The sequence below is a fragment of the Candida tropicalis genome (genome assembly GCF_000006335.3).
Source record: "Candida tropicalis MYA-3404 genomic scaffold supercont3.3, whole genome shotgun sequence".
In the NCBI taxonomy this organism is placed as follows: domain Eukaryota; kingdom Fungi; phylum Ascomycota; class Pichiomycetes; order Serinales; family Debaryomycetaceae; genus Candida; species Candida tropicalis.
The window spans coordinates 1,028,722-1,054,899 of record NW_003020055.1 but is presented as its reverse complement, the minus strand read 5'-3'; the positions used below and the strand labels follow the sequence as shown (position 1 = coordinate 1,054,899).

General features: G+C 33.2%; 7 protein-coding genes and 3 non-coding genes across 10 annotated transcripts; 3 read left to right on the top strand and 7 right to left on the bottom strand. All coding sequences in view use genetic code 12, as the record gives it.

Moving 5' to 3' along the window:
• Positions 1 to 111: 111 nt before the first annotated feature.
• ATG9 (autophagy protein) lies at positions 112 to 2,868 on the top strand (the record flags this gene model as incomplete). The annotated part of the gene is made up of 1 exon (XM_002548185.1): positions 112 to 2,868. One exon carries the CDS (start codon positions 112 to 114, stop codon positions 2,866 to 2,868), a length of 2,757 nt encoding a protein of 918 aa, XP_002548231.1.
• Positions 2,869 to 3,483: 615 nt separating this feature from the next.
• CTRG_02527 (allantoate permease family MFS transporter) lies at positions 3,484 to 5,055 on the top strand (the record flags this gene model as incomplete). Its single annotated transcript, XM_002548184.1, has 1 exon — positions 3,484 to 5,055. One exon carries the CDS (start codon positions 3,484 to 3,486, stop codon positions 5,053 to 5,055), a length of 1,572 nt encoding a protein of 523 aa, XP_002548230.1.
• Positions 5,056 to 5,173: 118 nt separating this feature from the next.
• CTRG_02526 (pleiotropic drug resistance family ABC transporter) lies at positions 5,174 to 9,628 on the bottom strand (the record flags this gene model as incomplete). Its single annotated transcript, XM_002548183.1, has 1 exon — positions 5,174 to 9,628. The coding sequence occupies one exon, from the start codon at positions 9,626 to 9,628 to the stop codon at positions 5,174 to 5,176; it is 4,455 nt and encodes a 1,484-aa protein (XP_002548229.1).
• Positions 9,629 to 10,922: 1,294 nt separating this feature from the next.
• On the bottom strand, positions 10,923 to 11,912 carry THI4 (thiamine thiazole synthase; the record flags this gene model as incomplete). The annotated part of the gene is made up of 1 exon (XM_002548182.1): positions 10,923 to 11,912. One exon carries the CDS (start codon positions 11,910 to 11,912, stop codon positions 10,923 to 10,925), a length of 990 nt encoding a protein of 329 aa, XP_002548228.1.
• A 708-nt stretch (positions 11,913 to 12,620) lies between these two features.
• CTRG_02524 (tRNA (guanine-N2-)-methyltransferase) lies at positions 12,621 to 13,925 on the bottom strand (the record flags this gene model as incomplete). Its single annotated transcript, XM_002548181.1, has 1 exon — positions 12,621 to 13,925. One exon carries the CDS (start codon positions 13,923 to 13,925, stop codon positions 12,621 to 12,623), a length of 1,305 nt encoding a protein of 434 aa, XP_002548227.1.
• Positions 13,926 to 14,167: 242 nt separating this feature from the next.
• On the bottom strand, positions 14,168 to 14,241 carry CTRG_06424. Its single transcript has one exon. It is a non-coding gene; the product is annotated as a tRNA-Val (tRNA).
• Positions 14,242 to 14,802: 561 nt separating this feature from the next.
• CTRG_06423 lies at positions 14,803 to 14,876 on the bottom strand. The gene has a single exon. It is a non-coding gene; the product is annotated as a tRNA-Val (tRNA).
• Positions 14,877 to 14,960: 84 nt separating this feature from the next.
• On the bottom strand, positions 14,961 to 15,033 carry CTRG_06422. The gene has a single exon. It is a non-coding gene; the product is annotated as a tRNA-Gln (tRNA).
• Positions 15,034 to 15,804: 771 nt separating this feature from the next.
• Positions 15,805 to 17,223, top strand: CTRG_02523 (uncharacterized protein; the record flags this gene model as incomplete). The annotated part of the gene is made up of 1 exon (XM_002548180.1): positions 15,805 to 17,223. One exon carries the CDS (start codon positions 15,805 to 15,807, stop codon positions 17,221 to 17,223), a length of 1,419 nt encoding a protein of 472 aa, XP_002548226.1.
• A 105-nt stretch (positions 17,224 to 17,328) lies between these two features.
• CTRG_02522 (putative ATP-dependent RNA helicase) lies at positions 17,329 to 20,118 on the bottom strand (the record flags this gene model as incomplete). Its single annotated transcript, XM_002548179.1, has 1 exon — positions 17,329 to 20,118. The coding sequence occupies one exon, from the start codon at positions 20,116 to 20,118 to the stop codon at positions 17,329 to 17,331; it is 2,790 nt and encodes a 929-aa protein (XP_002548225.1).
• Between the last annotated feature and the right edge of the window lie 6,060 nt (positions 20,119 to 26,178).

Genomic DNA, 26,178 nt, shown 5'->3' with positions numbered 1-26,178 from the left:
ATAAACCTGTTTGTTCAAGATAAGCCAGAGATAATCAATTGGGTGTTGTCTAAAAGTTTAAAGTACCTTATTACATTTACACATACATCCCACGTGAGAAACGGATGAATCATGGCATCTACATCGCACAATCCCTATAAAGACAATGGCAACAATATCAATACTACTTCCCGAAGAGCCCCTTTAAACATGTCTACAACATCTTCTCAAGAATATGTACAAGATGGTGGTAATAATAATAATAATAATGATACTTTTTTATCTAGGATATTTGGATTGAATTCTATTTACAATCAACTTGAAGAGAACTATCGTTACTATGACCCCGAGGTTGACAGTTCATATCAACAAGAACAACGATCAAGGAATGATGATATTCATAATGACTATGAAGATGATGAAGATGAATCATTGTTACCACATCAACAAAATATACCTATGAATATAATTAATGATCCCACTTCTAATGTCGACGATGCCAACAAGAGTAATAGCAATAACAAGAAAACAAACAGTTTACTTAATTCAGATTCGGATTCAGATTTATCATCATCAGAAGATTCATATGTACGACCTAGTCTACCTCAACAATCTTCAGATAATCAGCAAAAGATAAAATTTCTGTTACCAGAAAGAGCTAAAAACTTGGTTGGAAAATTAAAACATCCTGAACCAACTTTGCCTATGTATCAAACCCATCAGCAGTTCAGAAGACAACCTAATCAAAGATTACAACAAGCTCAGTTGCAAGCTAGTAATTCAAACTATAGAAGAATTAATAACAATAGAAACAGGTTTGTGATTCCTCCGAAGGAACGTGCATTATACTTGTGGGCAAATATTACAAACATGGATGAATTTCTCAGTGATGTATATTACTACTACCGTGGGAAAGGTATATTGAATATTGTATTGACAAGGACAGTTGATCTTTTAATTCTTGTATTTATTTTGGTCTTCACAGTATTTCTCAAATGGGGGATTAACTATTCACTATTTTTCAACAAGTTGCAGGACAACAATGATGAGTTACAGCGTGTTACGTTGAGTGATTTGATTATACCCCATTATTCGCATAATATCCCCCTTTTCATAAAATTCTTGTTGTTTGGATTCAGTGTCTATATTGTCCTCCGTGTCATTCAACTTTACTTTGATTACAATTACAAACTCAAGGAGGTAAAGAATTTCTATCATTATTTATTGAATGTATCTGATGATGAGTTAATGACAATTAGTTGGAAGACCATTGTTGAAAGATTAATGTTATTGAAAGATTACAATAGTTTAACTTCAACTTCAAATGCGAAGTCGGGAGGAAATACGGAACATCATTATATCAACGACTTGTCTTCCAAAGTTAGATTGAATGCACATGACATTGCCAACAGAATTATGAGACGTGAAAACTATATGATTGCTTTGATAAACAAGGATGTTCTCGATTTGTCTGTATTGTTTATGAATGAGAAAACTGTGTTGACAAAAACATTGGAGTGGAATTTAAAATTGTGCATTGATAATTTCATATATAATAGACAAGGTCAAATCAATGGCAAAATTCTCAAGGAATATAATAGAAACCACTTGGCTCGTGAATTAACATCGAGGTTCAAATTAGCAGCAATTATTAACTTAATTTTATCACCATTTATTGTTATTTATTTTGTCTTGTTATATTTCTTTCGTTATTTCAACGAATACAAGTCCAATCCTGCTTCAATTGTTGGTTTAAGACAATATACTCCTTATGCGGAATGGAAGTTACGAGAATTTAATGAATTGCCGCATTTTTTCACTAAAAGATTGGTTATGTCCATGGGTCCAGCTAACACTTATATTGATCAATTCCCTAAAGGTTTCCTTGTAGTTAATGCTATGAAATTGGTTAATTTTATATCTGGTTCTATCTTGGCAGTTCTTGTAATTATGGGTATTTTGTTGGAAGATGAAAGCCATTCCTTCTGGTCCTTTGAAATCACTGAGGGGAAATCTGCTTTGTTTTACATTCTGATTTTTGGTACCATTTGGGCCATCACTGCTAGTTCCGCTGGGGAATCTCCTCATGATATGTCAAACCAACCATCTGCTGCTGCCTCTCCAACATTTGTATATGATCCAGAAGCTAGTTTGAGATATGTTGCTCAGTTCACCCATTATTTGCCTGCATCATGGAATAAGAAACTACACACCATCCAAGTGAAGAATGAATTCTGTGAATTGTATTCATTGAAAATCATTATTATTTTACATGAAATATTAAGTCTGGTTTTAACTCCGTATATCTTATGGGCGAAAGTGTCTCAGAATAGTGGGGCTATAATTGATTTTTTCAGAGAATATAGTATACATGTGGATGGGTTGGGGTATGTTTGTTATTTTGCCATGTTTAATTTTGAAGAAAAGGACAAGAATATGATGATTGCTAATAAAAAGAAGAACAGAAAGAAATACCAAAAGAAATCCATGAGGAAAACTGTCCGTGGAGACAATGATATGCCTAAGATATCCAAAAGCGAGCTGGAAAGAAGTGATAGTGAAAATAGTGATGATTATTCTGATGAATCAGATGAAGCGGTGGATTATTTGTCTACTTTACATGATCAAAAAATGATTAATCTGTATATCCATTTCAATGAGAATTATAGTGAAGTGAAAAGGGTCAATAAACCAGTTGATAAAGATGCTTTGCAAGCTGGAGCAACTATGGAACAACAAAGTTTGAATTCTTCAATTTATGATATCAATTATAAATTTGATGATAGTGGTATCTTACAAGACGATATGAATGCATCTACTTCAAGACGAAAAGGTGGTGTTTTAGGTATGTTGAATCAATTTTATAAGCAAGATATAAATAGGCAATAATACACTCGGTGTACCTTTTGTGATTTCGATTGATTGATAAAAGCATCTAACATGACCCCTTGCCCACCTCCCCTTCGTTCCACAAGTAGGTGATTATTAGTAGTACCTATTTGGTATACTGATGCGTTTAAGCCTAATAGAATACAAACTAATAGTAATAGGATCCGGAATGAATAACACTGACCCCTTACTGTATTTTCATCGTTTACATTGTATTTGTTTGAAATCAATGCATTATCAAAATCGGATATTTCCACCAAGTTTATTTTTTTTTTCATTTCTATTGGGCGATATAAGCGCTATCTTGCTTTATAGCAATTCATATCAACCTGTCCTTCTTATCTGTATGATTTAAAAGGCGGATACACTCAACTGCCCGTGGTGGTGGTGTCATTATTTGCGCGTTTATTTGCCATTTTGGAACCTGATTGTGAAATTCCGCGAAATTCCGCAATCTTAAAATCAACAATGAAAAATTAAATTAAAGATTATCGATCTTATGTAGTCCCTTATCTGTTTTGCAAAAAAAGAAATATCTATAAAAACTAAGATGAAAGTTGGGATATGACCATTTTCTACCATGGTTTACGATCCAAGATTTAATAACTAACTATCATGACTGCCAAGAAAGACAGCGATGCCCTGTCATCGAATTCACAACCAGAATACTATGTTGAAGAAGACAAAGAAAAACAAACAAGAGTTGTTACATCCATAGTATCATTATCAGGAAAACCAATAGAAATATCTGAAAATGTGGACGATGCTATGAAACTTGTTCGTGATCATCAAGATGAAGAAATTGAATTGGATGAAATCACCTCTAAAAAATTATTACGCAAAATTGATTTATGTTTATTACCAGTAATGTGTTTATTGTATTGTTTCCAATTTATGGATAAATTATCAACCAGTTATGCTTCTATCTTGGGATTAAGAAAAGAATTAAATATGGTTGGTGATATGTATAGTTGGACAGCTACTGCTTTTTATTTGGGATATTTGGTATTTGAATTCCCAGCATCAGCTTTATTACAAAGATTTCCTGTTGCCAAAACTGTTAGTGTTTTTATCATCTTATGGGGAATGATCTTGGCATTACATTCTGTTCCTGAATATTCTGGTTTTGTTGCTTTGAGAACTATATTAGGGGCTTTGGAAAGTAGTGTTACACCTGCTTTCACTATTATAACTTCTCAATGGTACAAGAAAGAAGAACAATTTTTAAGAACATCTTGTTGGTTTGCTAGTAATGGAATTGGTACTATTATTGGTCTGGCAATTGCTTATGGTTTATATCAGCATGACAATTATTCCTTACCTGCTTGGAAATTGGTTTTTGTTGTTACTGGTGTATTGACTATATTCATTGGATTTATTGTATTTTTCCATATCCCAGATACTCCAGCAGGAGCATGGTTTCTTACTGATCGTGAAAAAGTTTTAGTAGTGGAAAGAATTAGATCAAATCAACAAGGTTTTGGAAATCGTCATTTTAAAAAATCACAATTCATTGAAGCATTAAAAGATCATAGAACTTGGTTATTTGTTTTATTTGGATTGTCAAATAATATCCCAAATGGTGGTTTAACCAGTTTCAGTACCATTTTATTGAATGAAGATTTTGGATATTCTCCATCAGAATCATTATTAATGCAAATGCCTCAAGGTGCAGTTGAAATTTGTGGTTGTGTTCTTTTGGCATGGTTAACTAAATATTTCCCATCTCGTTTAGGAATGGCTACATTTGCAAGTATACTTACTGTAATTGGTTATTGTCTTTTGGTTTTTCCTTCTCAAAAAGCTGCAAGATTAACTGGATTTTATTTATATTTATTTTCTCCAGTAGGGTTTATTTGTGTTTTGTCTTGTATCGCATCAAATGTTGCTGGTCACACTAAGAAAATAACTACTAATGCTATTCTTTTAATTTCCTATTGTGTTGGTAATTTAATTGGACCTCAAACTTTTATTAGTAACCAAGCACCTAAGTACCAAGGAGCAAAAATTGCTATTGTTGTTTGTGGGTTCATTAATGTGGGTACTTTGATAGCTATTCTCTTATCATATGTATGGGAAAATCGTAGACGAAACTCCCAACCTCAAGTGGACATGAGCCATATTGAAAATTACGAATTTGCTGATTTGACTGATAAAGAAAACCCAAACTTTAGATATTCTATTTAGATATCGAGCAATGTTCTAGATGAATTTGCTTATGAAATATATAAAGTTCACTATATTGAGAATAAATTAATCTATTTAACAAACAACAAATGCAAAATCCAACAGATTGGAATAGAAATCACTTTTTAGTCTTTGATCTTGACCCTTTTGGTACCCTAGCTAACCAATAAAAGAATACAGTCAAGACAACATTAATCACAATGAATGTAATAAATAATCCAAAATTTCTCCATCTCTCACTGTATAAGGCATGGATACGATGTAAAAACATATCAGTATTATCTACTGAACAGAATGAACAAGTTCCATCATTATTAGGTAAATAATAACCTCCAGCCACACTGATATAAGGATCCAAGAATGAAGAACAAGTTTGACCTTTTGGTGGTTGAAGCAGAACAAGTTCTCTTGCAGCACAAACAACTTTATTGCGAGCTAATCCCGTTGAAAGAACACCTTGAATCATATAAGTAAATGGATTACATCTGTACATGAAAATCCAAAATCGTGGCATATTCTCTGGAACAACCATAACACCACAAAATATCAAACACAAGGTGAATAATGTAGCAGCAACAGTTCCAGCATTTTCAATATCTTCATTGAATGACATACATAATTGACCAAATGTTGATGTGTAAACAAAAAATGAAGTAATAAACAACCACATCAAGGCACCACGTTCAGTCACACTATGTGTAGGTTCAGCATTGGTATATAATCCAACAGGATAGTACCAGCAGAAGAAAGCAATCGTTCCAACAATTATTTGATAAGGAAGCTCTGAAGTTATTTGACCTGTAATGAAGGCAACCCAACTATATGTTCTGGAAGGTGCTTCTCTAACCTCATACACCTCACGTTGTCGAACAAAAAATGGCAACATTTGGTCAATAATAGTTGTGAATTGAACTGTGAACATAAATATAGCAAGCATTTGATTCGTCAACCCTTGAACTGTATTTTTGGCTTTAAAAAATGAAAATCCAATCAATATAGATGACACGATAATCAAGAAAAATTTGGAGTATATATATCCAGGTGATCTCCAATCTTGTACAATCGCCCTCCAACTAACAAGCAAATATTGTTTCCAAATGGGTGCAGCGTATTTCAAAAGTGCTTCGGGATCTTCATCTCTTGGTAATTTAACTAATTCAGTTTCCATATGGGTGATTTCATTTTGAACAGCTCTATATTCGTCAGAGTTTCTCCAAACTTCAAAATAGTCCTGTTTAGCATGGGAGCCTGGAGCGGCACCAACAACTTCCAACATCCATTCTGCTGGATTGGCTTCTTTGGGACATGGATCTGCTCCGTGTTTTTCAAAGTAGTCAATCATGGTTTGACAGTTTTTACCCAAGTCACCAAAATAAGCAGTTCTACCACCCTTTTGCAAAAACAACAATCTATCGAATTCAGCCATAATAAGTGCGGAAGGTTGATGAATTGTACACAAGATAGCTTGACCATGATCAGCTAACTTTCTCATCAACTTACAAATAGACCAGGCAGTTTGGGAGTCTAAACCAGAAGTTGGTTCATCCAAGAATAGTAACAACTTAGGCTTGGCAACTAATTCAACACCGATGGTTAATCTCTTTCTTTGTTCAACATTCAAACCTTCACCGGCAACACCAACCAATGCATCCGCATAGTTAGTCATCTCCAACAAGTCAATGACGTAGTCAACATATTCATCCTTCTCCTTCTTAGATATTTTGTTTGATTGTCTCAAATATGCGGAGAATTGCAACGCTTCTCTAACTGTAGATGTCTGTAAATGAACATCTTGTTGTTGCACATAACCAATTGATCTTTGGAACGAAGAATCTAACGCATGACCATTAACCATTCTCACACCATCAGTAATAACACCAGTAGTTACTCTCTCAGATAAACAATTCAACAAAGTGGTCTTACCAGCACCAGATGCACCCATCAATGCAGTAATTTGACCTGGTTTAACCCAACCATCAACATGGTCTAAAATGACTCTATCTTCTTTCTTAATCTTGACTTGATATGTCAAATTCTTCCAAAAGAAAATTTCTCTGTTGTCTGGTAGTAATTCTTCACTGCCCGTAGAACCCTTTTCATCAATACGATCACTATTAGAAGATTCTGCTTCGTCTTGGAAATTAAATTTCACTATTTCTTTACCGGATTCAATATCTGCGCTACTGGAGTTTCTCTTGTATTTCTTCAAAGATCCTCTAAGAAACAACACAATTTCACCTTTTTGCATAGCACCTTTATTGAGTTCAGTCAATGCAACATAAAGAAACAAAAGAAACACAGCAAACGCAACAGATATACCAAAATTTCTCCACTTATGGGAGTTAGAAAAGGCAAATCCAAGTCTTAAATAATCATCACCTTGAACAAAAGCACTACCAGGGATGCCACCCAAACTTGAACAAACCTTATTTTCAAGACTAAGATTCTCATATCCTGGTCCCATAGGTACGAAATCACTGCATTCAAACTCTCTATTATGATACTCGTTTACCATAAGTGATTCAAACAAATAAGTGACAGGATTTATCCATTTTATCCATTTAGACCAACCCAACATGCTTGGAAATGGAATGACAAATCCAGCAAATAATATCATTGCTAATAAAATCACCCCCGCCGGAGTCATAGCACCTGCTAAAGTAGTAAATACTGCACCAATAGATCTGAATAAGTGTGACATAATGAATGTACCTAATATACCAATTAACCAATAAAAGAAGAATCTACCAGCATCTCTTCTAAGGTTAACCATAAAATAGAAAGGAATGTTGAAACACAAGGATTGAAAAAACTTAACTGGTAACTCACTTATAATACTTGCTAATGCATCTGCTGATGGACGATAAAGGGCATATTTTTTATGTTTCTCAACAATGGGTCTTGCTTCAAAAAGGGCAATAATTTCAAGTAGGGACGAAATAGCATTAAATAACAAACCAAAGTAAAGCGCACCGGATCGGTAGTAAAAAGAACCTGAAGTTGCAGGAAGATTGTAAAATACCGAGGCAAGAATAAGTCCCATAACTAGTTGTGAGAAAATAGTAGTCAACGGAATCGATGGATCAGCTTTCATACGGAGGAAATTTCTTTGTATAACATACTTTACTTGCATGAAAAATGATACAGTATATGGTGAAGATGGACGAATATTGTTGGATTGTCTTGCAACATGTGAATCTTGGTAGAGTTGTCTGGTGTTTAATTTCTCACACTCAATGAAATATGAATCAATTTCATTAACCAATGCAGTATACTCTGGGGATTTCTTCCAATATGCTTCAAATTCTTGAGGAGTCCTTGGGACTTTATTCTCATAACCTGGTAATGGCTCTCTTTCAGCTGGATTAGTCAATGAAGTTAAAAAGTCAGCAGTGGTTTGTCTTTGAGGACACTTGTATCCCATGTTTACAAAATACTCCTTGGCTTTATTGGCTTTACCAAAAAAAATTTGGAAACCTTCATACAAAACGACAACATTATCAAACAAGTCATAAGCATCTTGTGAACATTGATAAATAGCAATCAATGGGGTACTTTCCAAAATAGCAGCAGAAGTCTTCAATGCTCTGATGAATTCCAATGCGGTTGCAGCATCCAAACCTCTAGTGGCATTATCCCAACATTGAACATTTGCACCACTCAACGAAACTTCAGCAATGGAGACCCTTTTTCTTTCACCACCAGAAACTCCTCTGACAAAATCGTTACCCACATTGGTATTTCTTGTATGAGATAACCCATAAGTAGCCATATAAACACTAGCAAGGTGTTTGGCATATGTTTCTCTATCTACACCTTCACCTCTGTTCTGTGGCGTTCTCATTCTAGCAGCAAATTCCAAGACTTGTCCGACAGTCAAATGTGGAAAATGAACATCTGTTTCTGCAGAGTATACAACATTACCCCTATAAGTTTTTTCGATTTCGGGAGGAGTTAAACCATCATAACTGATTTTTGATTCTTTTCCAATATGAAATCCATATGTTTGTGAAGCCAATGTTTTCAACAATGTGGAACAACCAGCCCCTGGTCTACCTAAAACAACTGTAAGTTCACCTGGTTTCATTATTCCATCCATTGATTTTAAAATATCAAAATACCTTGAGCCATCACCTTTTTCTAAATAATGCAATCCCTCTTTGATAAACTTCCAGACCGCGTTTGCCACAGTGGGCTGGTAATCAGAATCATTGGCCACACCATAAGCTCTTAAATCTCTATAGGCAACTCCCAATCTTGATGGCTTGTAATAATCTGGATCTGAATCATACAATTTTCTCAAGTTCTTGATCCAAAACTTTGCATTAAAATTATCTGAGTCTGGATTCAATTGGTCACTAGTGTAAATATCTTCGGTGTAAGGATTTATACCTGGTACTTCTGTCATATTTGTAAGATATCTTTGTAAACCATCAGTACCATCGCCAATTGAATGATGAGTAAAAGTTTTGGCTAAATCTTGTATATCTTCTGATGCATGAGTATCAAATCCATGATATGCATTAACCATTGACTGGTCTTCGCTTTTGTCAGTTGGGGTTATTTCTCCCATAATTATTGTTAGATATTTATTGTAGTTATGAATGAAATTCTTGATTCAAATCATAAAACTCGATATCCTTTCTCAGGATATTTGTTGCCCTCTTTATATATTTCATACTCTCTTGGTAGTATTTATAGTCATTATTATTTCGGATCCTGGATATTTTAATTACAAGAGCCAAAAACTAATAATAATCATTGCCAAGTGGCTCAATTCATTATGGTTTAGTCAAAGCAAAGAATTTTTTTTTTAAACGGAAGTGAACTTTCGGCTGTTCACATCCGAATTGGAACATTAAAAATACCCGGCAACTAAAAATACCCGAAACATGGAGTACATTAATGCATGGAAATAATCAAATTAAAAAATATCCATCCGTAAACTTTGAGATGAATAAACGTGTCTCAGATACCACTGGAATATTCGCCACCCCTGTGGTATTAACACTGATTGCAAACTAAAGCCGCTTGGAGTGAGTATTAGATTAATGATTGTATAAGCCCCCGCTGTAGTCAAGTTATAAAGATACAATTTGAGCCTACCTGAGACTTAATGGTGTCTCAACTATATCAATTGTCTTTCTATATACATCTGATATTGAATTATAAATATGCCCAAAACGCAATATTCTGTCAAACTTGGATAACTATCATACTGAAAGGTGAATGTGACAGATCCCGGGTATTTCAAATGAATGAAATATTGTCTTGGAACTTATCCGAGTAGATGTAAATTCTTAGCTTGGGGATAGGTTTTGTAGCACGGGTGGTAATTGCAAAAACAAAAACAAAAAAATCCTTCACCTCTTGTACGAGTTTGGCGAGAAACGGACATAGCTATGACTATAAGTTAATTGACCAGTATCTATATCTCAATATCTTTCGGTATTGAAAAATGGGGACGGGTCTACAGATCATTTCTTTTGGAAATTGTCACCTTAAAAATCCGTGACAGACTACACATTTCAAGCAGTAATAACTCCTTGATTCGTAAAGGCAAAGTAAATATGTGCCAGATTTCAAGGAAGTAGAGTCATTCGCTTGGAAGTAACATTGCATTGGGGTGTATTACAGTTAGTTTCATTACTTTATGGTATCCACTTTAATATATCTAAAGTATAATAAACTAACTTCACTTGACAAAGCTTCTTTCTCTACTAATATTACAAACATTGAACAATCTAATAATCACGTATCACATTCATTGGGAATAACTATAAAAAAAATATTTAAAATCAAATAGAAAAAGAGTGTAATTCTTAAGAATTTGTAAACTAATTACTTAAACCCCTGGTCCAAGAAATCTAGTTTTGCAAACCACCGTAGGTTTTTTCATTTCTTTCTTTACATTCGTCAAAAATGTTCAAAGCAGTTTCAGCAGCCTTGACACCAGACAACATCATAGCACCGAAAGTTGGACCCATTCTGTTGGAACCATCAATTTCAGCCAATTCCATACCAGCAAAAACTAAACCTGGGTAGACTTCTCTGGATCCTTTAACAACAGCGTTTTCAGCCTTGTTCATGTCAAGACCTCTCATACCATTGAATTGAACTTCTTCTTCTGGGAAGATTTGTTTGGCACGCTTGGAGTTACTAGCACCAAATGGACCATCGTGACCAGTAGCACTGACAATAACATTAGCATTGATGGTATTTGGATCCATACAAGATTGGTTGTCGTGGTCCAAGTGAGCCCAGTTGGTAACAACACCAGCAATAGAAATTTGACCAGTAACTTCATCCTTTCTGGTAATTAAATCTTCAACAGCAGTAGCATTGAACAATTTGACGTTAGGGAAGGCCAAGGTCTTGGACATTAAAGTGGACATGAACAAAGCAGCGTGTTTGACAACAACATAGTTACCTTCGTCTTCGTATTCCAAGCCTAAGTCATCCAAGAAGAGATCACCTGGTTTTCTGACAACCATGGCGGAGAACAATTGACCACCCAACCAACAACCACCACCTGGGGAAACTGAGGCTTCGATAATGGCAATTTTCAAGTCTGGTCTGTTTTTAGCCATAACATAAGCAGCAGAGAAACCGGCAGAACCACCACCAACAACAACAATATCGGATTCAGCATATTTGTCCAAATCAGCAAAGTATCTCTTACCCATAGCTCTGGCAACTTGAGATTCTCTAATTGGAGCAAAGTTGAACTTTTCCCAGTCAGCAAAGCTGTGTTTACCATCAACGGCTTCAGAAGTCAATTTGACAGTTTGTGCCTTCTTGGCTCTAATGTTGAAAGTTTCAACTGGAGCAGTTTGGATCATAGTAGGTGGAGTCATTGTAGATCAAGTATTTGGTTTTTTGTATGTAGATAATAGATAAATAAGAAGAGTAAAAAAAAAGTACTTCTAAATGGGAAATACACTTGTCTATTTATACACAACTTAAGAGGAAGGTCAGATCGGTTGTTGATTCCGGTTGTTGGCCTATCCTAAGGGAATATCACTTTATCAGATGTTGACAATTGACCTAAATGTACTAACCTAATACAACATGAATGTCTAAGTGCATATCCTCCCTGCAACATTGGGTGTAAAACCAGGTGAGCGAAAAAAAAAAAAAAGAATAGCATGCAACAAGCAACTGGAAAATAAAAGACAAAAAAAAAATTCGCATAGAGATCCAACAATCTTTCAAGGATATAACTAAATTAAGAAAATCAAGGAACGTGAGAATTAATCTGCCAGTGTCATAACTTTGTGTTACTCCTCCTCAACGAGATCAACTTCTAAACGAATAATAGTCCTTTCATTTCTACTTTTAATAAATTACTAATCACCTGAATACATATCAATGCATTGACGCCTAAAATATCTCCATTATAGTTTAAACCACTCTTATCGTTTATTCTCCTTTTTTTTTATTTTCTTCTCTCACACTTACTCTATTGACTTTCTCCCCCTATGAATATATGCATTTGTTGGGTAATATCCCCTTTAGCTTCTAAGGTTTGTATATTCACATAGCAATCAAGTTGCCTTTAAAGCCTATTTGCCATTAGTACTAAACTTTTGGAAGTATCTAACTCTAAAATCTTTAATATTCTTTTCCTTTAAACCATTACTAGTAACCCCTTGATACGATTCATCCCTTTTAACGTATACCAACAACCTTCTTGACCATTGGTGGAACAGCTGTTCTAGACAATGCAACAACTCTAATCTTTCATGTTGAGGAATTATGTGTTCTTCAAAATTATCATTGGCTGTGGGCATCCAGAAAGCTAATCTTCCTCCGATCGGTAATCTTTGACTGGCAAACTCTAACAAATCTTCCAATAAACTGGCCAACTGATAAGGCTTCTTAGGAGGGATAAATTCACGTCTCAAATATGCAATCTCCCCGTTGAATATGTCATTTTCCCTGCCTGTGGCTTTTTCTTCATTCTTTGCACCCAAAACTCTCAAACCTTCACGAACTCCGTACGGTGGGTCACAAACAATAGTGTCAATTTGGAGATCAGACCTAAGGGCATTATGAGTGAAGTCCATTGTCAATACATCAAGGTAGCTTTCAACTGTTCCATACTGTTTGAAATTAGATTTTATATTTGCATCTGGTCCTTTCCCATTAAGCATTCTAACATCGATATCTGATCCAATAGTTAACCCTCCAAAATTCGCAGCTGCAACCAAAAAGGAACCAGTTCCGGTGAATGGATCATACACAATTTTACCAGGTGCCACTTGTGCCAAATTACATGTAACCAAAGATAATTCTGCTTCAAACGATGTGGTTCCAATATAATTTCTCTTTTTCAAATCATATCTTTCAATTAAACCCTCGGCTCTTTGGCTTAGTTGAAGTTCTCTTGCAAACCAAATATTTACTGGCACTTTTGGTCCTCCTTTAATATATTCTTCCATGACAACAAAAGTTTCATCTGGGGTTTTCAAATCAATTTTCCCATCAAACGCCAAGTATGAAAAGGACTCTATTGTTTTGACTTTTTCTCTATTACTTTGTTTACCTTGGAAAGATTTGAAATCAAACTTGAATGAACATTCTTTGTATTTATCAAATTTATCCGATGATTTTTCTTTAACATCCACATGCAATTCTTCATAAGTTTTACCGTAACCCCATAATTCATAAATACCGTATGACATAACAGATCGTGACACTAGTTGAGATGCTTGCTCATCGTTTTCCAATGACACCAATAAGAACGGACACTCTTCTCTATGTCCAGAAAGATCGACTGAGAATCCATAAAAAGAAGCCAACTCCTGAAGTTCTGCTATTCTAAACTCAGGAAATGTCTGAGCAAAGTGTATAATGTAGTCTTTCATGTATGATCTTTGCTTAGCAGCACCAACTCCATCTTAAAAATAAAAAAATTGCAATTCAATTTTTCTAATAATTTTTTTTTTTTCTCTCTCTTCCCAATTTTTTTCAGATTTCGCGCAACCTGTAAAAAACCGAAAACTGCAAATTTGTCTTCGTTATTGTACACTTAAATAAAAAACCTAGTCAACTCATCACAAACTTTGATGCAGAGTTTAGGATGAAATTGACAAAAAATTAAAACAACTGATTCCGCCCAGGATCGAACTGGGGACGTTATGCGTGTTAAGCATATGCCATAACCAACTAGACCACGGAACCACTTGGATGTTTGTTCGAAGTGCCTTAAGAAAATCATTTGCAAGAAATTAAGTGATTTTGTGTTTCATGAGTATTGTTTCCTTAATGTTTTCTCATGAGTCGTTCATAAACAATATGGGTTGTTCTTTCCAACGAATGATAGAATTATTCTACAGGGTTTGGTGCTCATAAAGGCAGCTGGTTAAAGTATTTAGTGTACTTTTATGTATTCGAAGCGATTTTTGATAGCCAAATATCCAAAAATTATCTGAATAGAATGAATGTTGTTCTTTTATCTCAGGACAATTTAGGACAGTGAGCAATTATGTTGTTTCCTCTCGATTGACACACGTCATAATAAGCTCTATTTATCATTTTGCATCTACCAATTTCATTTTACGTAGGGTTACTCTTATATGGTCTAAAAATCTCCTAGTCAAAATAAGATGAATTTTCGAAGCTCAGAATCATTACCACATCTTGTATAGCTCTAATCAATCATAACTAGGTATCAAAAAAAAAAACACTCACATCAGAGTAAGTCAGCAGCTTGATCTCATAGGTGGTGTGTAAAAAAACAAATGATTCCGCCCAGGATCGAACTGGGGACGTTATGCGTGTTAAGCATATGCCATAACCAACTAGACCACGGAACCAATTTGTTGGAGTTTAAAATTTCTTGGCATGTTCACACTTCTAGCTATTTTACACAATGAGAAACTTAAAAAACCAAAAATAAAAGGTCCTATCCGGATTCGAACCGAAGTTGCAAGGATCAAAACCTTGTGTACTAACCAACTATACTATAGGACCTGTTGGATGTTTGACCTAAAGATTACAGTTGTATGCACTCGTTGAGTTGGGTTAGACTTGACGAAATAATTCAAATCAAAAGTAGGTAAAATCAACATCTGGTGGTATAGAATTTATTTTCAAGATGATGAGACCAGATTAATTATGATTTCATTAACCTATTTTGTCATTTGAACCTTATATGACACATGCATCAGTAGTTATTAATTGTTTAAATTAACCTCTACCAGTTGTCAACTTTTTCTTTTAGAATTCTTGCAAATCATGAAAAAAAAAACATTTACACTAACTAGTATATTCCCTGAAATACTATACTTTAAGGATCTACCATAACTAACTGTTACAATCACTTCTCCACTATTTTCTACTTATAAATGGAGTTTCTTAGGATAAGTTTAGTTGAAAACTCAACAGGCTACACGTGACCCACAGGTCGTGCACTAATACTCAACAATGAAACGACGATGGCCAACTAAGAAAATTGTATGGGAAATGCGAAGTATGAATGGCAACAACCGAAAGAAAAAAAAGGGAAGACTTGGAATTTTTTACTTGTTCAATTTTTTTTTTTCATTAGAATTACAACAACAACAACCAATTCATTTTCAACCATCAATCAATTAGGCAATATATATACAATTTATATTGTTTTTTATACTGAATAAAGGTCAATTTATTATATTTTTTTTTATAATTCTTTTTTTTTAGTTTAGTTTTAATCTAATTTTTTTTATTTTTTTTTTTTTGCGGAATAGTAGCGTATATATCAAGATGTCGGACGATGAACAACTTTTTGAAGATTTATATGGAGATGACGAAGTAGTTGAAAAGAAAGAAGAAGAAACCGTAAAAGAACAAGAAGAACAAAAAGAAGAGGAACCAAAAGTAGAAGTTCAACAAGAAGAACCTAAAGAGAAAGTAGAGACCAAACAAGAAGAATCTATTGAACAACAATCTGTCCAACAAGAAGATTCTACAGCTCCTCCTCCACCCCCACCACCTCAAGCTGCTGATGCAAATAATCAACAATATGGTGTCCCACCACCTCAAATGCCATTTGATCCTTCACAATATCAACAAATGATGGCTTCTGCTCAACAAGGAGGTTCTTTTCCTCCGCCTCCACCGCCTGCTGCTGCTGTTGTTGCCGCTGCTCCACCTCCACCTCCAGCATCGTCGGCACCAGCTGCATCATCTGCAAAAACTTTCTTGGGAGGACTTGATTGGCAAACAACCGAAGAAAAACTTGTTGAACATTTCTCAAAGTATGGTGAAATTGTTGATTATACAATTATGAAAGATAATGCCACTGGTAGATCACGTGGATTTGGGTTTTTGACATTCAAGGACCCAGCATCGGTTGATGCTCTTCTTAAAGATAGACATATATTGGACGGTAAATTGATCGATCCTAAAAGAGCAATCTCAAAAGAAGATCAAGAGAAAGTTGGTAAGATTTTCATTGGTGGTATTGATCCAATGGTTACAGAACAAGAATTTGATGAATTTTTCTCTCAATTTGGTAAAATTATTGATTGTCAGTTGATGATTGATAAAGATACCGGTAGATCAAGAGGGTTTGGTTTTATTACTTATGATTCTCCAGCTGCAGTTGATAGAGTTTGTGTTAATAAATACTTGACTTTAAAAGGTAAAGCAATGGAAGTTAAACGTGCAGCTCCAAGAGGCCAGCATAACCAACAAGTTGCCGCCCAACAAGCGGCCGCTCATCAAGCACAAGCACAAGCTGCTGCAGCCGCTGCGGGACAAGGTGTACCAATGTATCCATATGGTGCTCCTGGTGCTGGTGTTCCTGGAGCAGCTGCCGGTGCTGTCCCACCAACAGCTGGATACCCAATGATGAATCCAGCTACTATGAATCAAGATTATATGAGATATTATCAATGGTATATGTATCAACAAGCAGCACAAGCTGCTCAAGGTGGTGCAGCTGCTGGGGGAAGTACTTCACCAGATGGTGGTGCTGGAAATATGCCAGTTCCGTTAAACCCCCAACAACAAGCTGCTGATGATGATCAAGAAAAACCACCAGAAAGACCAAATATTCCAACTGGTCCAAAGAGAGCTCCACCACTGGGACCATCTTATAGAGGTAGAGGTAGAGGTGGATACAGAAGAGGAAGAGGTGGTTACCATCCTTATAGTAGAGGAGGTGGTCGCAGATATTGATGATGATTATAATAATAATTATAAGAAGAGAGAGAGAGAGAGAGAGAAAAATAAAAAAGAATAATATGTATAGTGTAAATATGTATTAAACGTAACAACAACAGCTTATCTTTTCTTACTTGGTCTAGCATTTTTAGCTCTTCTTTTCTCTTTAAGTAATCTTTCTTTTCTAATTTGTTCAGTTGATTTGATTTCTTGATGAACATTACCTTTACCATGATACCCTTTAACAGAAACACCTGACTCGATAGCCTTTTCAACCTTCTTCTTTTGTTTATGATAATCATCTCTGTATTTATCAGGTAATTTAGGACTTTTCTGTTGTTTATGTTTAAAGTTTTTATTTGAACCATTTCTATCATCTTCAACAATAGCAGTTTTAGTAGATTTAATATTTCTTTGTTTCTTCCATTCATCAAATTTACCAGATCTAAAAGAAGCAGGAATTCTGGTACCACTTTCTGAAATAATATATTTTTTGTCTGTAGATTTTGAATTAATATATTTCCCTTTCTTTTTATCCCATTTCATAATTTGTTTATTCTTTTGAATTTTATCATCATTTTCTAAATCAAAAGTAGCATTTTGGGCTTCATTTGCAAATGATGAAGAAATTGCCAATTGTTGATCTTGAATAACTGAAGCTGGGGCATAATGACTAAGAAAGAAATTTGGATCTCTAAAAGATTTTTTACCATTATCAGCATCTTCAAAAGTTTCTTGTAATTCTTCTTCATCAACATTATAGCCACTTTCACCTTGAGTATGTAATACTTCATCTTCAATACCATGAGTTAAACCAGCTAATCTTTCCTTTTGTAATAATTCTCTTCTTTCTTTTGCTTTTCTTTGAATTGGAGCAAGTTGACGTCTTCTTTTGTTCATAAATTCAACTAAACTTTCATCATTTCCTTTAAATTCAAATACTGTTTGTTTACTTATTCTATTCTGTAATTTATTTAAAAAATCCAATTTTTGTTTTTCTAAATTTTCACCAAATAATAAATGTTGATCATCCCATGAATTTTCTAAAATTTCTTTACTTCTTTTCAAAGATTCTTGAGATGCTGAAGCTCTTGTTCTATGATAAAGTCTTTCCCCCTTGATTGCAACATCTTTTAATACTTTAATTTCATAATCATTTCTTAACAAATTTTCATAAAGTTCTTGAAATGTTTCAAGATCTAATCTTGGAATAGACCCTAATACTAATCTTTCAGTATAATTAACAACTGGTGGAATAAATGAAGATTCACCTTGGGATTTCTTTAACATTTCAACTTTAGCCTCATGCATAGAAGTGAGTAAGATTTTTTTACCCAAGAATAATTCCAAATCCAATAAATAAGGTAATTCCTTTTCATTAACAATAGAATAAGCCCAACCTTTATTACCAGCTCTAGCAGTTCTACCAACTCTATGAATGAAAATTTTAGAAGATGCAGGTAAAGTGAAATTAATAACATTTGCCAACACTGGAATATCAATACCTCTTGCAGCAACATCAGTAACCACTAAAATATTTGTTAAACCAACTCTGAATTGATATAATTGGTTCTTTCTTGCATGCTGATCTAATGTACCATAAATATAAGACACAAGGTATCCAGCATCTCTTAATAATCTTGTAACATATTCAACATGATGTTTAGTAGGTACAAATATAATTGTAGAAAATGGTGAAGGTAATTGATTTGCTGGTGGTAATCTCTCCTTTTTAAACTTAAACTTTCTTTTCTTTCCTCTTGATTTATCATCTCCTTCATCGTCTTCTTCATCAGAATCAACTTGTCTTTTATCCAAGTCTCTCAATTTTTTAATTTCTTCAGGAGAGCCTAATGGCATTTTGATAATTTCTTGTAATATATACAATAAATTAGCTTCTCTTTCATTTTTCTTTGTTGTGAAATAAGCCATTTGTAATTGATCAGAAATCTTGGATTCAGCATCCAATCTAACCAAAACGGGACTACTCAAACCAGCTTTAGCAAAATCAACCAAAGATCTAGGTAAAGTAGCAGAAAACAATAAAGATTGTCTATTTGTAGGTAATGAAGCAATCAATTCATTCAATTGTTCAGCAAAACCCATTTCAAATAATCTATCAGCTTCATCAAATACAATATATCGAACAGTTTTTAAATCATATTCCATTTCAACTTTTAAATGCAAAAATCTACCAGGTGTACAAACAATTACATCTGGTTTAGTCATCATTTTTGAGAAATCTTCTTCTAATGAATCACCACCAATCAATACAATTGATTTTAAATTAGTACCATTACTAAATTCCTTAACTTGTTTATAAGTTTGTAATGCCAATTCTCTTGAAGGTGAAATAATAATTGCTCTTACACCATTAGTTTGACGCAGTTTTAATTGTTCAATTAATGGTAATACAAATGCTGCAGTTTTACCGGAACCAGTACGTGCCATACCCACAACATCTCTACCTTCCATAATTAAAGGAATAGTTTTTCTCTGAATTGGAGTTGGTTGTTTATAACCTTTTTTAGCAATATTTGTTAAGATAAATTTAGTTAATCCAAAGGATGCAAATGAACCTGCTTTGGCTTTTTTAGCAGTTGGGTTATTTGTTCTAAAATAACTTGAAATTTTTGAATCATCATCATCATCTTCTTTATCGGAGTTACCATTTTCATTATCTGATAATTCCAATGATGGGAAAGATTGTGGATTAGGTTTAGATTTTTTCATTTTCTTCTTTGGTGGGGTATTATCCTCTTCTTTATCTTCATCATCATCATCATCTGAGATTATTTCATCTTGAACATTGTTATCTTCTTCTCCTGAAGATGAAGAATAATCATCACTTTCATCATCTTTAGACACAAGAGATCCTGCAATATTATAAATTTCTTCGTCGTCAGACATCTTTGATTAATGTGGTATAAATAGGGTTTTTCTCAAATTATTCATCTCATCACATTTGAAAAAAAAAAAAAAAAAATTATCTCTCATCTCAAAGAAAAATTGAACAAACAGTAAAATGTCGTATTAACTAATGTCGTAAACCAATCACGTGAAAACGACACGGGGTTTTCCATTTATTTTTTTTTTTGCATTAAAAGATAACTCCGATAATTTTAGTAAAGAATAGAAAAATGGTAAAGTGAAAAAGTTGGAAATAAAATAAATTTTTGCCTTTTATTCTTCAGGAAATTCATATAATATCGGAATTGTAAAAAGTAATAAAATACATTTGAAGTAATTCTTCTAAAATGTTTAATAATTTCAACATGAAAGGGGGCTAAACTCAAAAGAGTATATAAAAAAACAGCTGATCTTGTTAAAAGAACAATAATGGTAGTATCTTTTCATATAACACATACTCATACACAAATTCTTGGTTTCTCAAACGTATGATTTATACATATTGATAATTATAATTTCTTTTCTATAAAGATAGGTTAGTAAGTACTATTATTGTTGGGAAAGATAAAAATAAAAATAAAAAAAACCCGAAAAACGCAATGGTTAGTTGAATTTCAAATAACACATAAGAGAAGGAATGCAGGTTAAGAGCCAAGGCACATAAGGAGGAATCAAAGAAACAAAGAATTAGAAAAGGTGTCAAAAATAATGAATAGTAACAATGCATAAATTGCAAAAAAAAAAAAAGTGGAAAAATCATTGAAATAATGTATGAAAGAAAGGAATAGAAACAAGAAATTACTGTTCATTACTCATTGCATATTTTAACAAACAGGACATCTTTGGAGAATAGTGGTTTAGTGGTTGTGGAAATTATTATCCATGCTGATTAACAAGGCTGTTGATTCAACATAGATATGATATTTCTATGTAGAGAGTGATTTGTGGATATTTCACGTAAATGCATGGAAAAAAACGTAAAGGTATTGGAAGAACAATTAAATGAAATTTAGAGGATACATGAAATCAAAAAGTGAAACTTTTTATTTTGTTCACTTTACCCACCAGGATGTTGATGATATATTACATTAGTGTATAATCTAAAAAATAATAATAAAAAAAAGCAAAAAGTGGAAATCAACAAATCAAATTAAACGTAATTTTGTGTGTATGTGTGTGGGATGTGTTGAAAGCCAAGTCTCTATGCAACTATGGTTATCCTTTTTCTATTATTTTCTTTTACTTTCAATTCACTTTATGTTGTTTTGCTGAACTTTGATTTTGTTAAATATTTCGTACTACTTTTGAAGAGAGCCGATTGGACCAACACTCCAATGGAAGGACAAAGAGGGCAAGAGAGAGAGAGAGAGAGAGAGAGAGAGACAGACAGATGAAGAATAATAAAAGTGTAGATTTAACATATACATCTGATGATGACGTAAAACCGACATGACACAAGACCGGTGTTATTTCCGACAAGAAGACAAGGAATAATAGAAATGCAGTGTACTCATCTAAATATGAAGATGAAGATTCACACACACACACATTTGAAATTCTAAAAATTCTCCCTTACTGTTTGTAATTACAACATTAGACCAAAAACAAAACACACATAGTAAAGACAATGGTAACTAATATTCATCAACTAAAAAGGAAAAACAATACATGATATAATTCATGGGAGAACAAAATTTGTTCATCCAGTACCAACAATTGGTAGTGCGAGGGTGGATAATGATTTCCGCTGACATATTCTAGCGTTCCGAAATATAATTGAGGCAATTCAGATGATGAAATTTGTGTACAAAAGAAGGCTATGGTCAAATTTCTCTTGGTTTATGTATTCAAGTAATATATTTCCTTGTAATTTATTTTGTAAAATATATAGATATTATCAATTGATTATCATATTGTCAAGAAGAAGAAGAGGAAGAAGAAATTCAATCAAATTGCCAATAAAAAATATGTATACATAAATGCATGATATATAATGTATGGATGCTTACTTCCAATTACATATAATCACACCTGCAGAAGCATAGAACGCGCTTATTTTATAGCGCATTTATGTGTTATGCCACCAAGAATGTAGTGGTACATGAAGAATTTTCAAATGTACCATGTCTTTCATAAATTGATGTACAGAAGGGAAGATAGGATACCAACACCAATTGAAATAAAGGTAATATCGGAAAAAGGTCTTTTTCATTGTCTTTATTTTAATTATTTTTGGTGATTCTGCATTATATGTACTACTACTAGTACCACTACCAACAACAACAACTTGTGCCAAAGGAAACATCACTGAATTATTATTATTATTATTATTATTTGGGCTGAAGGAAATAGGTTTGTATACTGTGGGATTTTTGTTTCTTTTTTTTTATTAAATAATTCTATTTACTGTTTTCGCTTAGAACTAATATAATATCCATCTATATAATTCTGCCTTCCTAGTTTCATTTTGTTTCGAAACTCGATGATTGTATTATAATAATATTCATTCTTTCAATCCTTCACATGGGTATTTTCTTAATAAATCGTCGATCCCCCTTAAATTTGAGGGAAAACATATTCACCTGTAACAGGGACTACTATGAAATCTATACTCCACAAGAGCCATACCCACTTCTCTTTTCAAATATTGACGTATTAATTAGTGCCGCATGTACTATAGAATACTGTCAAATTCTGCCTTGTTTTTTTTTTTTTTTTTACCATTCAGGACTGAAGTTAAGGTTAAAGCATAAACATGAAATGTAGAAGTATCATGTAAACCTGTAAAAAACAACAAGTGATGCAATGTACCAAATACCACTTCTTGTTCCAGAGATGCATGGATGAAAAAAAAAGTGGGACAAACCAAGAATACCCAACAACAAGGAAAAAGAAACCCAATTCAATTATGAACTAGTTAATTGTTGATTGTTGTTGTGATGGTGATTATCACCTAGTTGTGTATATATGTAGGTAAGTCTGCTTACCAATAAAGAAAAGGAAACAATAGCCCTTGTGTATTACTAATGAGGGATTTTTTTTTCCTATATTCCTTTTGAATTTATCAAATGACAATAGGCGGTTAATATTGATTGAATTAACATTCCAGATTCTTCTTGAAATGTAAATCATATAGACACAATGTATTACCTATACAATACGTAGGCAATTGAAACTGAAACATAGGTCAAGGATTATCAATTCGTTAAGGCAATTGTAAAAGAAAAAGAAAGATTTACACTGTCAGTTCCCTGAATTTTTCATTTATACTTGCTCTTTACTACAAGAACTAAAATATCTTTCGCCAATGTAATTGAACACCTTTCTTCTTCTGTAGGAATATTCTACTAACATCGTAAGATTTTAGTTTCTGCGTATACATTAATGAACTTTTCTTTTTCTTTCACTTGAGAGGGGAGGGGAGAAGGTAGGCAAGTTTAAGAGAGATGAATAGGGATATGTGAGATATCACAATGAACAGAACTCACATCCAAGGAACTCTATATACTAGAGGTTGGTAGAACACTATAGTTGATTTATTGCATTTTTTTTTTTTTCATTATTGTAAAAGAAACGCATTACACAGAATTCATTGAAAGCTTCATAACCGTAATTAAACTTAGGTTAATTTGAAGAACAAACATAAATAAGACTTTGAGTTGTGGTTGGTGTTCTACTTCTTCTACTTCATGTTTTGCTTCTTTCCATTCATTCCAGGAATTTAAGTCAATTAGTAAATTAAGCGGAAAGTTTAATAAAGAACACATAGGAAATATCAAACTAAACGAGTAGAATAACTTTCTGTTTACTTTGCAGTTGATTGTTATTTATTGTATTTGATACTTAAACGAAACCGATGTAAATATGGCTAGGATTTTCAAATATTCGGTTAATTATGTCAATTTTTTTTTCAGTCTTCTTAGAATTACAAGAGATGTTGGGTTATATTCATTTTTGAGTTGGCCGTGCCTTGTCAATCTTCTTCGTTCATAAATAAACTGTCAATGGAATAATCAACTACACTTCTTGCAGTTTCTTGTTGAAGTTTTTTTTTATTCGGCCAGTTCACACAAAACATAGAATAATTTCAAATACAGAAGGAGGATATTTTTAACATTTGTATTTTAATTATCATTGTACCATTTTCTATTTTACTTGATTTAAGTAATTAAACATACAATTACATTTTAGGCACTCCAAACCTTCTGTGTCCTGACTATTTTCCGCACAGTGAATAAATTGCAAATTTGAGTTACATGTAATCGCTAAATCAGCTTTCAAACTATAGCACAAATATCAAACACTTAAGAACTTGATGAAGAACAATAGGAGAAGAAAACATTGTTTAGGCAATTTCACATATTTAGTTAATATTATTAAAGAGCAATACTGGTGAATTTGTATTTGTTTTCTCTTTTTTTTATTTGAATATTTAATTTTAATAGAATTGAAATTTTAAGAATTTCAACAATGAAAAGAACACCTAAGCACAAATTGAAAAAGGGTCAAAATTCCCATTGTTTAATTTGCTTTGCACAATTATTAAGTGGAACTTACATATGACTTCTCCTGTCGAGAAGACTGTAGAAGAAAAATGCCTGATAGTATGTGAAGTTAAGTATAACGAGGATCATACGAAAACGCGTTGGGGATCACAATTTAGAAACACCAGAAAACCCGTACTTGCAAGGCTTTTATTTATATAGTACTTTTACTCCATTTATTGAAAGGTAATATATAATACATGTAACTATATATGAAACAACTTCAACTATATCCACAAGGAATTTTTTGTTTTCTTTTCTACAATTCATTCATTAGTTTTTGATATTAATATTTGTGCTGATTATTGGTTGATACACGAAAGGGATTGCATAAGTTTTTTGATCTGGCGTACACTACTAGATCATACGACTGACATTAACAAAAAGAAAATGGTGAGTTTATACATGATACTCGAATATGAACAATAAGAAGAAGAACAAGTGTGTGTGTGTGTAAGTGTCTATATTGCTTAGTTAAATTGGTGAAATTGTGGTTATTTCTATGGAATTTTTTTTCTAACCGAAATATTACACAATTGGATTTCCCCCAATAAACATCAACAACCAATGCATTGCTGACACGAAAATTGCAAATCTCTTCTAATCGCATAATGTACATGTAAGAATTAAAATAATCCAACAAATAAATATTGTACAATACATGCTGCGTTGCTAGGTATGCATAAATTGGTTTAGTGCTTCTTAATTACCTAAGCCAGAGAAAATGAAAGAACAATACAAAAAAACAAAAACACAAAAATATACACAAAATATTTATTTTATTTATGAATTTTTTTTTTTTTCACCTCTTCTTTTTATCTAACTTGTATTTCTTCATTCTATTCACCCTGTATTTCAAATCCTTCTCTACGTTAAGTTTCAAAAAATCGGAAAAATAATTAGAGGGTTTAGTAATTAGTTATTCAAAGTGCAAATAATTTGTATCAATTATTCTTGTATTTCTACTAGATCTCATTTTCGTTAAACTATCATGCTTTAACGATTGTTCGACAAACCACAAAACACACATACCAAATGCCAGCAATAATCAAAATATTCAATATGAACAATAGCAATCATCGATAATAACATTTATTTCGAAAAACAATGTCGTAAATATATTTTTGAAATTCGTCAAAACTTGTTAATACTAAGAGTATATATTAAAAAAAAAAGAAACGAAATCAATGAACTTGAAATTAACGGGAACAATGTGATACTGAACGGGAGGTAGAAAAGACGACAATGAAGAAGAAGAAAAATTATTAAGCGAATGAAAATCCAAGATATAGTTTATAATAGATGAAATAGAATGGTTATTGTTTCCCAGTTTACTCAAAATTGGGGGGAGGAGGAGGGAGGAGGAGAGAGGTAACATAAAATATAATAAAATAAAAAAAAACTAAAACTAAAAAACAAATTGTAAAGGTCATAGCGATTGCTCTAAAATATTCTAACCAGAATAATCCAGTCTCTTGGCCTTGGTCTTTTTTTATTTTTGGAATCTTAAATTAAA